This window comes from Rhinoderma darwinii, chromosome 4 (assembly GCF_050947455.1).
Source record: "Rhinoderma darwinii isolate aRhiDar2 chromosome 4, aRhiDar2.hap1, whole genome shotgun sequence".
NCBI lineage: Eukaryota > Metazoa > Chordata > Amphibia > Anura > Rhinodermatidae > Rhinoderma > Rhinoderma darwinii.
Window position 1 is genome coordinate 382,948,666 of NC_134690.1, and position 16,242 is coordinate 382,964,907.

Genomic DNA, 16,242 nt, shown 5'->3' on the forward strand with positions numbered 1-16,242 from the left:
AAGTATTTGATCCCTTGCTGATTTTGTAAGTTTGCCCACTGTCAAAGACATGAGCAGTCTAGAATTTTTAGGCTAGGTTAATTTTACCAGTGAGAGATAGATTATATATAAAAAAAAAAAAAAGAAGATCACATTGTCAAAATTATATATATTTATTTGCATTGTGCACAGAGAAATAAGTATTTGATCCCTTTGGCAAACAAGACTTAATACTTGGTGGCAAAACCCTTGTTGGCAAGCACAGCATTCAGACATTTTTTGTAGTTGATGATGAGGTTTGCACACATGTTAGATGGAATTTTGGCCCACTCCTCTTTGCAGATCATCTGTAAATCATTAAGATTTCGAGGCTGTCGCTTGGCAACTCGGATCTTCAGCTCCCTCCATAAGTTTTCGATGGGATTAAGGTCTGGAGACTGGCTAGGCCACTCCATGACCTTAATGTGCTTCTTTTTGAGCCACTCCTTTGTTGCCTTGGCTGTATGTTTCGGGTCATTGTCGTGCTGGAAGACCCAGCCACGAGCCATTTTTAATGTCCTGGTGGAGGGGAGGAGGTTGTCACTCAGGATTTGACGATACATGGCTCCATCCATTCTCCCATTGATGCGGTGAAGTAGTCCTGTGCCCTTAGCAGAGAAATACCCCCAAAACATAATGTTTCCACCTCCATGCTTGACAGTGGGGATGGTGTTCTTTGGGTCATAGGCAGCATTTCTCTTCCTCTAAACACGGCGAGTTGAGTTAATGCCAAAGAGCTCAATTTTAGTCTCATCTGACCACAGCACCTTCTCCCAATCACTCTCAGAATCATCCAGATGTTCATTTGCAAACTTCAGACGGGCCTGTACATGTGCCTTCTTGAGCAGGGGGACCTTGCGGGCACTGCAGGATTTTAATCCATTACGGCGTAATGTGTTACCAATGGTTTTCTTGGTGACTGTGGTCCCAGCTGCCTTGAGATCATTAACAAGTTACCCCATGTAGTTTTCGGCTGAGCTCTCACCTTCCTCAGGATCAAGGATACCCCACGAGGTGAGATTTTGCATGGAGCCCCAGATCGATGTCGATTGATAGTCATTTTGTATGTCTTCCATTTTCTTACTATTGCACCAACAGTTGTCTCCTTCTCACCCAGCGTCTTACTTATGGTTTTGTAGCCCATTCCAGCCTTGTGCAGGTCTATAATCTTGTCCCTGACATCCTTAGAAAGCTCTTTGGTCTTGCCCATGTTGTAGAGGTTAGAGTCAGACTGATTAATTGAGTCTGTGGACAGGAGTCTTTTATACAGGTGACCATGTAAGAGCTGTCTTTAATGCAGGCACCAAGTTGATTTGGAGCGTGTAACTGGTCTGGAGGAGGCTGAAGTCTTAATGGTTGGTAGGGGATCAAATACTTATTTCTCTGTGCAAAATGCAAATAAATATATATAATTTTGACAATGTGATTTTCTGCTTTTTTTTTTTTTATATAATCTATCTCTCACTGGTAAAATTAACCTAGCCTAAAAATTCTAGACTGTTCATGACTTTGACAGTGGGCAAACTTACAAAATCAGCAAGGGATCAAATACTTATTTCCTTCACTGTATCTAATATCTATCTCATATCTATCTATCTATCTGTCATATCTATCTATCTATCTCATATCTATCTATCTATCTATCTATCTATCTATCTATCTATCTATCTATCTATCTATCTATCTGTCTGTCTGTCTGTCTGTCTGTCTGTCTGTCTGTCTGTCTGTCTGTCTGTCTGTCTGTCTATCTATCTATCTATCTATCTATCTATCTATCTAATCTATCGATCGATCTATCTATCTCTCATATCTATCTATCTATCTATGTCATATCTATCTATCTATCTATCTATCTATCTATCTATCTATCTATCTATCTATCTATCTATCTATCTATCTATCTATCTATCTATCTATGTCATATCTATCTATCTATGATATATATATCTATCTATGATATATATCTGTCTGTCTGTCTGTGTCTGTCTTTCCTCATAACATTTAAATTATATTAAAAGTACATGTATATCATTCACCCGTTTTTGCCGCTGCTGTTTCGAAAACGATGTGGGAAGACGAAGTTTTGCAATAAAAGACAATGTTTCCCGGACAGTGAGATGCGGTAACAGTTGATCATCTTGCCGCACATGAGCTACACTCTTCTTTACCAGCTGCTTGGTGCTCAGTTTCCCATTTATAAGGATTTGACCTGACTTAATCTTCCCTCCTTCATCTTTACATGTAATAATGTCCAATAACGTTGTCCTTCCACAACCTACAAAGACAGACAATAGGGTGGAGGATATTTCAGTTTATATATAAGGAATCAGGATCATAAAAGAGTTCCAGAAACTGTGACCACATTTATTTATGTTAGATGATGATGATGGAAGCATTGCTTACTGCTTATTGAAAAAACTAAATATTCATCTAAAGGCTAATGCACGCAACTTTATTATGGAGCCATACAACCGCTGAGTTATATGGAGCTGTAATACTAGCTCATAGAAGTCTATGGGGACCTACCACACCTGAATGCCTCCAATTTCATAAAGAATCATACAAAGGTTAATTTCTGACGAATTCCGTAGAAATTAGACAAAAAAATATGGTGCCATGTTGCTGTAGACACCGCATTACAAACCTATTCTCCACTGGAATCTCCTAGGGGAGCATACCATTGTAATTCTACGCCGTATTCTATCACCAGACAGAGGCACGTGGACTGCCTACGACTCAGTGTACAAGGCTCTGTTGTGTGCATGAGGCCTTACGTGTTAAATTTTATCTTTCATCTCTTTCAGACCACCAATTTAATTTCACTGTGCAGTCAGACACTGAGCTGCCATACAGTTTTACTTCAAATCAGCGTGTGTTTTTAAAATCATTGTTAAAGGGGTTTTCCAGCTTCTGACAACTGATGACCTATACACCGGATAGGTCATCAGTACATGATCTGTGGGGGTCCGACACCCGGGCCCCGTACAGATCAGTTGGTCCGGTGCCTCCGTGCACCAGACGTACATGCCGGAAGCAGTTAGCTCCGGCCACGGAATAGCGGCCGAGCTGCAGTACTGCTCCTATTCAAGTGAATAGGAGCGGACCTGCAGTTCTGCAGCACGGCCGCTATGCTATATACAGCGCCAACTGCTTCTGGGCTCCGTACATAGCATTATATGCCACAACATCCGGTGCCTGCAGGCCACCGGAGCGGCTTATAGGTACGGCGTCCGGTTGTGTCAGACCCGCACCGATGATATACTGATGACCTATCCAGTGGATAGGTCATCAGTTGTCAGAAGGTGGACAACCCCTTTAATGTCCATGCGTTTTTTGCAGATTAAACTGTTGTATACCTTCAACAACATGCAGGCATTAACAATCATTTTAAAAATGGGCCGTTGGTAAAGTTGCATGGCAGCTCGGCGTGCACACCTTGGCCTCCCGGCAGGCACTACATGTGTGTACACTCCTTAAAGAGTTTTGTTGGACTTTAATAATGTTGGCCTATAATTAGGATATGCCATCAATATTTGATTAGTTAGGTCTGAATCTCGACAACCCTGCTGATTAGCTGAATAAAGGCTTCGCCTGGTCATGCAGCTCACTGCAGCTCAGTCCCTTTTAAGTGATTGGGACAGAGCTACAGTACCAGGCACAGCCACAACAGTATGTATGGCGCTGTGACTGGGTAAACAATGAACCAGCACAGCCCCTTTATTTAGCTGATCAGAGGAAGTATCGAGAGTTGATAAACCCTTTTAAACTAATAATTATACTTTTTTAGGTGCTCACAATAGTTTGGTGTTTTTTTTGCATTCCCATGCTATGATCCAGCAGACATCCCTCCTCTCTTCTGCCATAGAGTATTTAGAAGAATCAAACAACCTACCTGAGTTTCCAATTACTGCCAACATTTGTCCACTGGTAACTTTCAAATTCAGGTTGGTCATTGCTGATGTCGGGGCACCTTTATTCCATTCCCAAGGCATTTTAAATTCGGCCAACTTCTCATACCATGGTATTTGAGCATTTAAATTGACCTTAGAGAGGAATAAAATTCAATCACTTTTTGCATTATAATAAAACAAAATCAACATATTATAATAAAAACTTAAATCTTCTTTACGGGTAACTATATGATAAGTGTTTAAGCCTTACCCTCTTATTTTTATGTACCAATCAGATTACAGCTTCCAATTTTCCTGGGAAGGTTTGAACTTGAAAGAACTGATCTGATTGGTTGCTTTTGGCATTTTTTGACTTATAATTTCCAGCTATAGGGGCATCTATGGTTGACAGTCGTATGGGGTCATTTTGTGTCTGGCACACAAAGAGTTATCTGCGGCTGACACTAAGACATTGTTAAAATGGCCCTTAGCAGAGGCGTAACGTGACACTCCTGGGCCCCAATGCAAAATCTGTAACAGGGCCCCCCACCTATTATGTGCCATTTAGAATACTGGTGTCAAAGGGGCCTTTGGGCTCTCTCGGGCACCAAGGCTGGGTGTGACTTCCATATCTGCACCTCTGGTAGATACACCACTGCTTAAATGGCTTGCCCAATGTGATGGGTGTGTCTGTTGCTGATACTATTATGAGAGGCATCTATAGCTGACACACTGTTTGGGGGCATCTGTGGTTGACACCGATAATACACATATTATTTGTAAAAGGAAACCCATCACCTTTATGATAAACCTTTGTACTGTCACATAGATTGGGACTCTAAAATAATTCCTCCTCAATGTGGTGGAAATCGTATTTGCAGCTACAGGAAACATTTGGGGGAGGTGATTGCTGAAGATATTTCCAAAGGGTTCACTTAGTTTTTCTTGCAATTGTAGTGGTCTATATTTTTTAATTTCTATATTTTTGACTAGGAGGGAATTAAAGAAGAATCTATGAAGGACCAAGTGCTACTTGTACTGAGCGCGCCCAGTGTTAATGTATTCAAAATAAATATTAGATCACTATAAGTAAGTCTGGATATGTCATGTGACTAGCTGCAGCCAATGGTTGTGAGGCATCGACGAAAATATTGATACATTGATGAGGCATTATCTTGCTTATCATGGGGTCACATCTATCTAAATCTGCTCACATTTTCTCATAGTCTAGCGAAAACATCCATAGAAATCATATTTTGATTGTAATAATATTGACAAGATGTAAATATTTCAGTGGCTACCACTACCTAACAAGTAGGCAACGTGAATAGTATGGGGCCCATGTTGAAAGGGGCCCAGCTCTATATTGCTGCCCTTGCTCACCGTAGCATTGTCATAGTGGCTACCTACAGCTGCCACTAGGTTGAGCTCACTGCATACAGATGTATAAGGCTCTCATTGAGATCAATACTAGCTGTATGAATCCATATGCACTGAGCTCCCCCTGGTGGTGGCGGTATGCAGTCAGAATGATATGTTTTATTAAGTCTGAGAAAAAGAGCTCCATTGCACAGATACAGGACATAAAAACAGAATAGTGGGCATTAACTTTAGTACAGTACTAGTAGTACATTTGGTGGAAGTCTCACTGGGGAGTAGGGACCATACATAGTTTTGCAATAGTACCCTATGATTTCTGTGTATACCCGTTGCTTAATTTAGAGTTATTCCTATAGGATTACCTGGTAACATAGATCTTTAACTTCCAAGACATTTGGGGCTCCGGAGTATGTAAAATACAAACTGTTGTCTTCTTCAGGGACAAATAAATCCCCTCTTACATCAGACTGAAAAACAGTGGGGTATGTGGTTCATTAGAAATCTGAATATATAACGTTTCTATAGACTAGTACAGTATATGTCATGTCAAAGTAATAAATCATAATACGAAAAAGTAGATTAATGAAAGTGAAAAATAAATGTGTCATATAGAGGTTATATTCAGGGTTATGAGGTATTTCCACAGCAGAATCCTATATTATTCCTCCACATTATTAAGGTGGTATGACCAAAAAGCTATTTTTAAGATTATAATATTAATACCTAAAAGTTTAGAAAACTAGCGGATGCTATTGTACACACTGAACTCCCTTTCGGGGGTCATAAAAGAGTTTGTAGGGCTATTCAATAGGTGTAACAGTACCCATGTATGTAGCAGAGCTGATTGCAATGTGTTGATTTAGATCAGTGGTCTGAAACACACGGCCCGTGGGCCACATGCAGTCCCTGAGGCTGTCATCTGCGGTCTGCGGGGCACCGTAGCTCCCTAGAGAGCAGGCCGATGGAGGAGTGTGCTGGCGAATGACAAAGCCCCTGACGTCACTGCCCATATATGGACAGTGATGTCAGGGGCTTCCACAGTGCCGGTCCCAGACCAGAGATTATACTAGCGTTCTGCTCCGGGACTCCTGCTCCTTATATGGACAGTGATGTCAGGATCAGCGCTGGAGTCCCAGGCAGTGTGCTCGTATTGCTATGCCCGGGACTCTGGCTGGGGAAGCCCCTGACATCACTTTCCATATATGGATAGTGATGTCAGGAGCAGAGCTGGAGTCCCAGGCAGAGTGCTAGTAGCGCTCTGCACAGGATTCAGGCTCTGGGGTTTCCCCTGACATCACTGTCAGGGGCTTCCCCAGAGATCTGGAGCAGAGCCTATACCAGTGCTCTGCTCTGGGACTCTGATTCTGGTGTTTCCCCTGACAACACATTCCGGTCCAGGAGGATCCCCTGACATCGCTGTCTATGGACAGGGACGTCAGGGGCTCCTCCAGCAGAGGAGTCCCCAGCCTAAGCGTCGGCAACCCTCTGGCTGGGGATTACACTCCTAGAGGGAGCCCCAATGGAGCTATCTACAGGGGTGTGTTTGTGTGTGTGTGTGCGTGTGTGTGTGTGTTTCGCTATCTATATGGGGTGTGTGTGTGTGTGTGTGTGTGTGTGTGTGTGTGCCACTATCAACAGAGGGCACTGTGGCATTATCTAGGGGGGTGGCATTATCTACAGAGGGCGCTGTGGCATTATCTGGGGGGGCATTATCTACAGAGGGCACTGTGACACTATCTAAAAAGGGGCTGCCCAATCTTCATATTCTTGTGTCTGCCAAACGCTGCAAACTGAGCCGCCAGACGGCGACACCTAAACTGGATTGTTAAAATTAGCACGTGGAATAAACGTACAAATTTTAGTTAAGTTTAAACCTAGCGGTATTATTATAGTAATGGAGTATTATTATAGAATTGTAGTATTGTTATAGTAATGTAGTATTATTGTTATTATAGTAATGTAGTATTATAGTAATGTAGTATTATTGTTATTATAGTAATGTAGTATTAATATAGTAATATAGTATTATTATAGAATTGTTATAGTAATGTAGTATTATTGTTATTATAGTAATGTATTATTATTATTATAGTAATGTAGTATTATTATAGAATGGTTATAGTAATGTAGTATTATTGTTATTATAGTAATGCATTATTATTATAGTAATGTAGTATTATTATTATTATAGTAGTTCAAATAACTAATTGATTAACAGTAATTTTGTATTGTATCATATTTGAAAGTAATGCGGCCCGTCAACTTCAAATTTTTCTATGTTCGGCCCATTTATCCTGCCGAGTTTGAGACCCCTGATTTAGATGTTACACAAAATGTCAGATCTTTTTTTAACCCCTTCCCGCTCAGCTCCGTACTATTACGTCGTGCTGAGCGCATCGTTCGCGCACAGCTCAGTAATATTACTGACCTGAGTTAACACGGCTCCATCTTTCCCCGGCGCATGTTTGAGCTGTGATACCTACTGTTTCCGACAGCAGGCTATCACAGCTCAGTGTGCAGGGACTGATCGCGGCGGTCCCCGCCGATTAACCCCTTAGAAGCCGCGTTCAATACCGATCGCGGCTTCTTAGGGGTTAAGCCACCATCGATAGCCCGCTACACGATAGTGGCCGGCGATGGCTACTATGGCAACCAGAGTACTAACAATGGACTCTGGCTACGCCATCGACGGAACCCTAGTGGGTCCTGAAAAAAGTCAGAACCCACTATGCTTGCTGTCAGCGAATAGCTGACAGCTCTAATACACTGCACTTCGCATGTAGTGCAGTGTATTAGAATAGCGATCAGGGCCTCCTGCCCTCAAGTCCCCTAGTGGGACAAAAGTGGGCTAAAAGTCAAAATCCCCCCTTTTCCCTTATCAGTCCTTTATTATTAATAAAAATATATAAATAAACAAATAAACTATACATAATTGGTATCGCCGCGTCCATAACTGTCTGAACTACAAAATTATTTCGTTATTTATCCCGCGCGGTGAACGCCATAAAAAATAATAATAATAAACCGTACCAGAATCACAATTGTTTGGTCACTTCATCTCCCAAAAAATGGAATAAAAAGAGATCAAAAAGTCACATGTACCTAAAAATGGTGCTGATTAAAACTACAGTTCGTTACGCAAAAAACAAGTCATCAGACGGTTTTCTTGATGGAAAAATAAAACAGTTATGGCTCCTAGAATAAGGCAACACAAAAAGAAAATAATTTTTTACAAAATGTATTTTATTGTGCAAATGCCATAAGACATAAAAAAAAACTATAAACATCTGGTATCGCCGTAATCGTATCGCCCCGCAGAATAAAGTGAATATGTCATTTATAGCGCACGGTGAACGCTGTAAAAAATATAGAATAAAAAACAATAGTAAAATTGCTGTTTTTTAGTCACCACGCCACTTAAAAATAGAATAAAAACTGATCAAAAAGTCGAATGCACCCCATGAAAACTACAATGAATTCCTCAAGGGGTCTAGTTTTCAAAATAGGGTCACTTTGGGGGGGTTTCCACTGTTGTGGCACCACAAGACCTCTTCAAACCGGACATGGTGCCTAATAAATTAAATTTAATTAATTACATTTCACCTCTACTTTGCTCTAAATTCCTGTGAAACACCTAAAGGGTTAATAAACTTTCTAAATGCTGTCGTGAATACTTTGAGGGGTGTAGTGTCTAAAATGGGGTGTTTGATAGGGGTTTCTAATATATAGGCCCCTCAAAGCAACTTCAGAACTGAACTGGAACCTAAAAAAAAAAAAATATGAGGCAATACTTCGCTTCTTATATTATACTGATAATGAGCCGTGCCCACCCCGAGATGACCCCAGTTTTGACCGTTTGTATAAACGGAGACCCCTATTAGACCGTTTCAGTGCCCGGTTTTCCCAAGCATTCACCCCCGAGAATTGTATTTCTATTGATGAGTCCTTGGTACATTTTAAAGGGAGGCTTCAATTCCGCCAGTACCTGCCGGGAAGGAGGGCAAGGTATGGTGTGAAGATGTATAAGCTGTGCGAGAGTGCATCAGGGTATATGCAAAAATTGTGTGGGATTTGGTGCACCCACTGCTGGACCAGGGTTACCACCTCTACCTGGATAATTTTTATACCAGCTTCCCACTCTTCAGGTGCCTTGCTTCCAGAAGTACTGCGGCATGCAGCACTGCTAGACAAAATCTAAGAGGCCTCCCTAAGACTCTGCAGGGCAAACCAGAAGGGGTGAGAGCTGGGCACATTCTAGCAACAACATATTGTGTGTCACGTACAAGGACACGAGAGATGTCCCACCAGTACCCATGTACCTGTACGAGGTACCAGTACAGAGACCCCCAAACCAGACTGCATCCTGGACTACAATAGGTACATGGGAGGGGTGGACTTGTCAGATCAAGTCCTGAAGCGCCCAATGCAGTGTGGTATAAGAAGCTGACCGGGCACATCATACAGATGGCATTGTACAATGTGTACGTGCTACGTCGATGTGCAGGCCAGACGGGAACTTTCCTGGAATTTCAAGAGGTGGTTATCAAGAACCTAATTTTTAGGGACCAAGAAGGGGGGGCACCCAGTACTTCTGGAAGCGAGGCCACACGCATCGTACCAGGGCAACACTTTCCAGGAGAAGTTCCCCAAACTGGCAAGAAGGGAAAAAGTCAAAAGAGGTGCAAAGTCTGCTATAAGAGGAGGATAAGGAAGGACACAATATATGAATGTGACACGTGTCCCGAAAAACCAGGGCTCTGTATGAAAGTGTTTTAAAATTTATCATCCATCCCTTTATTTTTAATTTACCCCAGTTTTATTTACCCTGATTCCCTCCACACAGATTATCCCCACTCATCTTTCCCCTCTGGGCTCTGCTGTGTGCCCAGGCAGCTGTTAACAGCCACATGTAGGGTATTGCCGTACCCGGGGGAACCCACATTACAGTTTATGGGGTGTAGATCTCAGGTGGCACATGCTGGGCACAATATATCGGACACTGAATTGGCATATATGTATAGAAAATTGCAAATCCTCACTCTGCACCATCTGCTGCGCATTATCTTTTACACAATACCTGTGGGGTCAAAATGCTCACTACACCTCTAGATGAATGCCTTAAGGGGTGTAGTTTTTAAAACGGGGTTTCAACTGTACTGGTACCTCAGGGGCTTCTGCATACATGATTTAGCATTAGAAAATCCCCGGTAGGCCAAATGGTGGTCCTTTCCTTCTGAGCCCTCCCATGGGCCAAACGGCAGTTTATCACCACAAATGGGGTATTGCCGCACTCAGGACAAATTGGGCAACAAAATGGGGTATTTTATTCCTTGTAAAAATAAGAAATTTTGTGCGAAAACTACATCTTATTGGAAAAAAACTTTTGGGTCTATATGGTCACAACACCCATAAATGAATTCCTTGAGGGGTGTAGTTTCCAAAATGGGTTCACCTCTGGTGGGTTTCCATTGCTTTGATACCTCTGGGGGTCTGCAAATGCGACATGGCACCCAAAAACCAATCCAGCAAAATCTGGGCTCCAAAGAACACATAGCGCTCCTTTCCTTCTGAGCCCAAACAGCAGTTTATCACCACAAATGGGGTATTGCCGCACTCAGGACAAATTGGGCAACAAAATGGGGCATTTTGTTCCCTGTGAAAATAAGAAATTTTTATCAAAAATGACATCTTATTGGAAAAATTTCCTTTTTTAAATTTCACAGCCCAATTCAAATACGTGCTGTGAAAAAACTATGGGGTCAAAATGGTAACAATAACCATAAATGAATTCCTTGAGGGGTGTAGTTTACAAAATGGGGTCACTTTTGGGGGATTCCTACTGTTTTGGCACCTCAACACCTCTTCAAACCTGGCATGCTGCCTAAAATATATTCTAATAAAAATCAAGCCCCAAAATGCACTAGGTGCTTCTTGGGCTTGTGTTTCAGTCCAGGAGCGCACTAGAGACACATGTGGGACATTTCTAAAAACTGCAGAATCTGGACAATACATATTTAGTAGTGTTTCTCTGGTAAAACCTTCTGTGTTACAGAAAAGAAATTGAATAAAATTGAAATTCAGCAAGAAAAATTAAATTTGCAAATCTCACCTCCACGTTGCTTTAATTCCTGTGAAATGCCTAAAGGGTTAAAAAACTTTCTAAATGCTGTTTTGAATACTTTGAGGGGTCTAGTTTTTAAAATGGGGTGTTTTATGGGGGTTTCTAATACATAGGCCCCTCAAAGCCACTTCACACCTGAACAGGTACCTTAAAAAAACGGCTTTTGAAATTTTTTTCAAAATATGAGAAATTGCTGGTTATGTTCTAAGCCTTGTAACGTCCAAGAAAAATAAAATAATGTTCAAAAAATAATGCCGATCTAAAGTAGACTTATGGGAAATGTGAACTAGTAACTATTTTGGGTGGTATAACCGTCTGTTTTACAAGCAGATGCATTTAAATTCAGAAAAATGCTATTTTTTCAAATTTTTCCCAAAATTTTGCAATTTTTCACAAATAAACACTGAATATATCGACCAAATTTTACCACAAACATAAAGCCCAATGTCTCACGAGAAAACAGTCTCAGAATCGCTTGGATAGGTTTAAGCATTCTGACGTTATTACCACATAAACTGAAATATGTCAGATTTAAAAAATGGGCTCTGAGCCTTAAGGCCCAAATTAGGCTGCGTCCTTAAAGGGATCCTGTCATCAACATCTTACCTGTCAAACTCGCCTGACCCCTCAATGGCCGCAGCTGTCCAGAGTTCGTTCCTATTCTCTTCTTTCCTGAAGTCCTCCTCTGTCAGTAAATGTAGTCGTTTAAACTTTTCCCGCCTTTTATGGTAATTAGTTTTCCCTCTGGGATGCAGCTTCTTAACCCCGCCCACCACCGGCACCTGTCCGGCCCTGACTGGCTAAGGAGCTGTCAATCAAAAAGAAGGAGGTGGAGTCCACTCTGAGATGCTGGAGGAATGAAAATCTGACTCTTTTCAGATGAAGATTTGACTCTTTTCTGCTCATTTGCATACAGCGTGGGACCACTGAAAAACTGAATACTAAAGCTACAGAGCTTACTTAGAACATATTTATAGCTTAGATGACAATGATTTTTCACCCACTTTCACCAGTTATTGCTGGCTTTATAGCTAAAATGCTGGTGACAGGTTCCCTTTAAGGGGTTAATAGTATAAACCAGGAGCATACACCACAAAGACTGTTCAGTGATATTATTTATTGTCTTTAGGGGTTGTGCACATGTACAACCTTCTAGATATAAGGTGCAGTAATACGGCACCCATAGAAGTCTCCTATTTCACATTTAAAGTATTTTTCTGTTGAATTCTGTGTAAATCTAATTGTGCCATTCTCCATCGGACATCATATTACCTCAGCACAGCTTCTGTACACACCCGACTCTGCACATCTCTATCAAATGTGTTTTTGTCTATTTGTATGTGTGTGCCACATATGAAGAGCCAAAATCCTGCGTACACTCCTACCAAGGCAGTTTTTAATGCTTTTAATATAATAAACTTAAAAGGTAGATATTAGGCTTTGGGTATTATTACTATGCCATGTCATTATGGTTCTAAGCATCGTACCAGAAGACCATCATTTATATGAGTTTGGTGAGACTTGTGTATATTATTTTATGTATAGTATGTGAGATAATGGATCTTTGGCCTTATAACATAGGGGTCGGCATGCTGGGGCTTTTATACAGGACTCCTGTGTGTACCTTTTACAGTTGGAAACGGGATATATGGTAGAGACAGTAACCAGGTGGTTCACCAGTAAGGGTATGTGCACACGATGAGAGGCTTTTACGGCTGAAATGACAGACTGTTTTCAGGAGAAAACAGCTGCCTCGTTTCAGACGTAAAAGCTCCTCCTCGTATTATGCAAGGCGTCTGTGACGCTCGTAAATCTTGAGCTGCTCTTCATTGAGTTCAATGAAGAACAGCTCAAATTACGTTGCAAAGAAGTGCCCTGCACTTCTTTGCCGAGGCAGTCAATTTACGCGTCGTCGTTTGACAGCTGTCAAACGACGACGCGTAAATGACAGGTTGTCTGCACAGTACGTCGGCAAACCCATTCAAATGAATGGGCAGATGTTTGCCGACGTATTGTAGCCCTATTTTCAGGCGTAAATCGAGGCATAATACGCCTCGTTTACGCCTGAAAATAGGTCGTGTGAACCCAGCCTTAGTCCTTTCCCTTATTCCAGTTAATATAACACTGGGTTCACATACTATATCATATTTGCTGCCAGGTTTTTTTGTGTTTGTTCTTGGAAAACTGAGTTCGGATGCAAAAAGGGGGAGGGGAATATAAAGGAAGCACTATACCGATCTGGGGTTGAAGACACTTTATATCGGATATATGAAATCCACTGCAAATTCTCAGAAAATTTGCATGTGTTACAATATCCGGGACAAATCCTGGACATATAGGTCATGCTGCGGATATAAAAATCTTCAGCATGATGCAAAATCTGTGAAGATTTTTTCCACCGTGTGGGAATTGGGGTTTGCAAAACCCTTTTCTCTTACATTGCACTGCAATTTGCTGCAAATTTTGGGCACGGAGTGAAAATCTGCAACAAATTCAATGCATGTGAACATGGGGATCCCCTCTATGAGGTCCATTATTGTGTGGTGGTACCCCTCTGAAACCCAATTTCCCACTTCTCCATGTCTTAGATTACGGCACAGACAGTCACCCGCATTTGCGGGCCGTGTTCCCATTATAAAGTATAGGAGCACGGTCCGTAAATTAAAAAAAATAGGACATGTCCTATTTTTTGCGGAACATTTCTACGGCCCAGACACCTTCCCGTAAATATACGGGACGGTGTTCATGGGCCATAGAAATTAATGGATCAGTATTTTTATCCGCAATTACGGATCCGTAATTGTGGATCAAAATTACGGTCGTGTCCATTGGGCCTTATTCAAAAGGAAACTGAGATATAGGGAGTTGTTTGTGACAGTTCGGGCCAGCATGGGACTTTACATCTCCTTTCTGGAGTTTTTCTTTAAGGCCACATCACATTTTGTCTTTTACTAACCAAAGGCAATGCATAATATTTAGTAAGTCACCCATGTAATTTATTCAGTTGTTGTAATGTAATAATATTATTAATGAACCAACTGCAGTAATCATAAGACCATATTCCCTCGCGGCATAAATGTAAATGCCAATGTAGTGACATGTGCAGATGAGATGCTATATGTGTTACATCTATGATTCTGAATATCTGTGATACTAAAAATCTTTCATATTGTATTCATACAGATACCAATAATTGGTTATTCCCATGGTATAAATCGTTATTGTTAAACATCCCAATATGAGATTGTATATCCACGTTTAAATTATGTCCATGTCCCCATGATTAACTTTATGCCCAAATACATTGCAATTGGACAGCAGCTGAGAATCTGTTTTGCAAGACATGAAATTGTTGGGACATGTAGATTAATCTGAGGTCTGGTATCTCTGCACTACATCGCTTATATCCTATTGTACAAAATACTGCAAGTTGACTATTTAAAAGCCACAAATAATTTTTTTATAGTCAAGTGTAGTTTGAATTTAAGAAAAGTAATGATAGTAATAATAATAATAACAACATATTAGGTAATGTTCCCTCTACTGTAAATTATAATAAAATTATAAGTCATGGAGCTCCGCGACCATATAAAAGTTCAAAACCGCAGGTGGAGTGCATTTATAGAGGTCACGGTATTCCAAGGTGACCTATAATATTCTCTATAATTTATAGTGGGGGTTTATTATTCCTTATTATACACCCCTAGGCCTTTGCCGAACCTCTTTTTGAAGAATAAGGGGAGCTTCCTGTCCACCATTGATTGATTGATTGATTGATTGATTGATTGATTGGTTATAAAACGCTCTCATCCTTTTCATAGTCAAGAAGGTCTGCAGCATCTGAGGTGTGTGTTATGATGTTCTGTAGCAGCTGGGGCACATAACTGAATAATACATGTGACAGCTGCTGAAGAACCTCTTCTTAAAAGAATGAAGAAGCGCTATATGTCAGTCAATCATTGGTTGGCACTGGAGTAGGAACGTCCCACAAAAGCAATCTATGACGAACCTCTTTAGCAGGAAGAGATCAGCAGCTTCTATCTGGCACCGCTCATCTCTTCATAATCATCAGGTCCTCACATCAGAATGGGATGAATATACAAATATTATTTCAATCTTTCATTAACGTGTATAATAATAATAATAATAATAATAAAAATAAAATGTAAATATCTAAGCCCCTGGCGTCAGTCTCATCATCCATTTAATCACACAACCCAATATAGGAGTATATAATATTTGATATCAACCCTACAGCAGTCTGTGTATATTGATCCTGACCGGTCTACTATATACTGATTTATGTACTTACTCTTATTGAAGGAAATTGCCGTGGTCTTTTTAGTAATTCAATTCCACTGTTCTCGTCCATCTTGGGACATATAGTCCACAATATCCAACCCCGCAGTAATATGGAGGCTGGGATCTACGCTCAGCTTCCTCCGCAGAACCCCTGAGCTCTGACAGCCGCACAGATAGACACTAGCAGGTCATCACGCTCTATTATAGTGACACACACCCTCTCCACAGTAATGTCTCCTAATAAATTGCTTTGTCTATTTAGATCCAGTGTAAAAGTCTAAAGTATCATCAGATAACACCATTACCTTTCCCAGCCAGCGCAGTTCATGGAAGATAAAGACTACTGCAGGGGAGGACACTCAGCACATGCATAACCAGCCTCACATGGACTATTTATACTCAAGTTCATGAAGACGACCAGGAAATTTTGGTTTCTGTACAGATCCAGGTTAGTGGGTAGGTGGCACCACAGTTGGTGACATTTCATATACCGTCCACCGGCTGTATACGTTATATATTTCTGCTTGTTGC

General features: G+C 41.0%; 1 protein-coding gene across 1 annotated transcript in view; it reads right to left on the reverse strand.

Annotated features, from left to right (window-relative positions):
- Positions 1 to 15,903, reverse strand: part of ABCG8 (ATP binding cassette subfamily G member 8) — a 52,625-nt gene extending 36,722 nt beyond the window's left edge. Inside the window, exons 1-4 of the mRNA XM_075864580.1 lie at positions 15,722 to 15,903; positions 5,651 to 5,755; positions 3,911 to 4,061; positions 2,055 to 2,293 (exon numbers count right to left, since the gene is read on the reverse strand). Coding sequence (XP_075720695.1) covers positions 2,055 to 2,293; positions 3,911 to 4,061; positions 5,651 to 5,755; positions 15,722 to 15,781 — 555 coding nt within the window. The 5' untranslated portion in view covers positions 15,782 to 15,903. The remainder of the gene's footprint in view (positions 1 to 2,054; positions 2,294 to 3,910; positions 4,062 to 5,650; positions 5,756 to 15,721) is intronic.
- Positions 15,904 to 16,242: the final 339 nt, after the last annotated feature.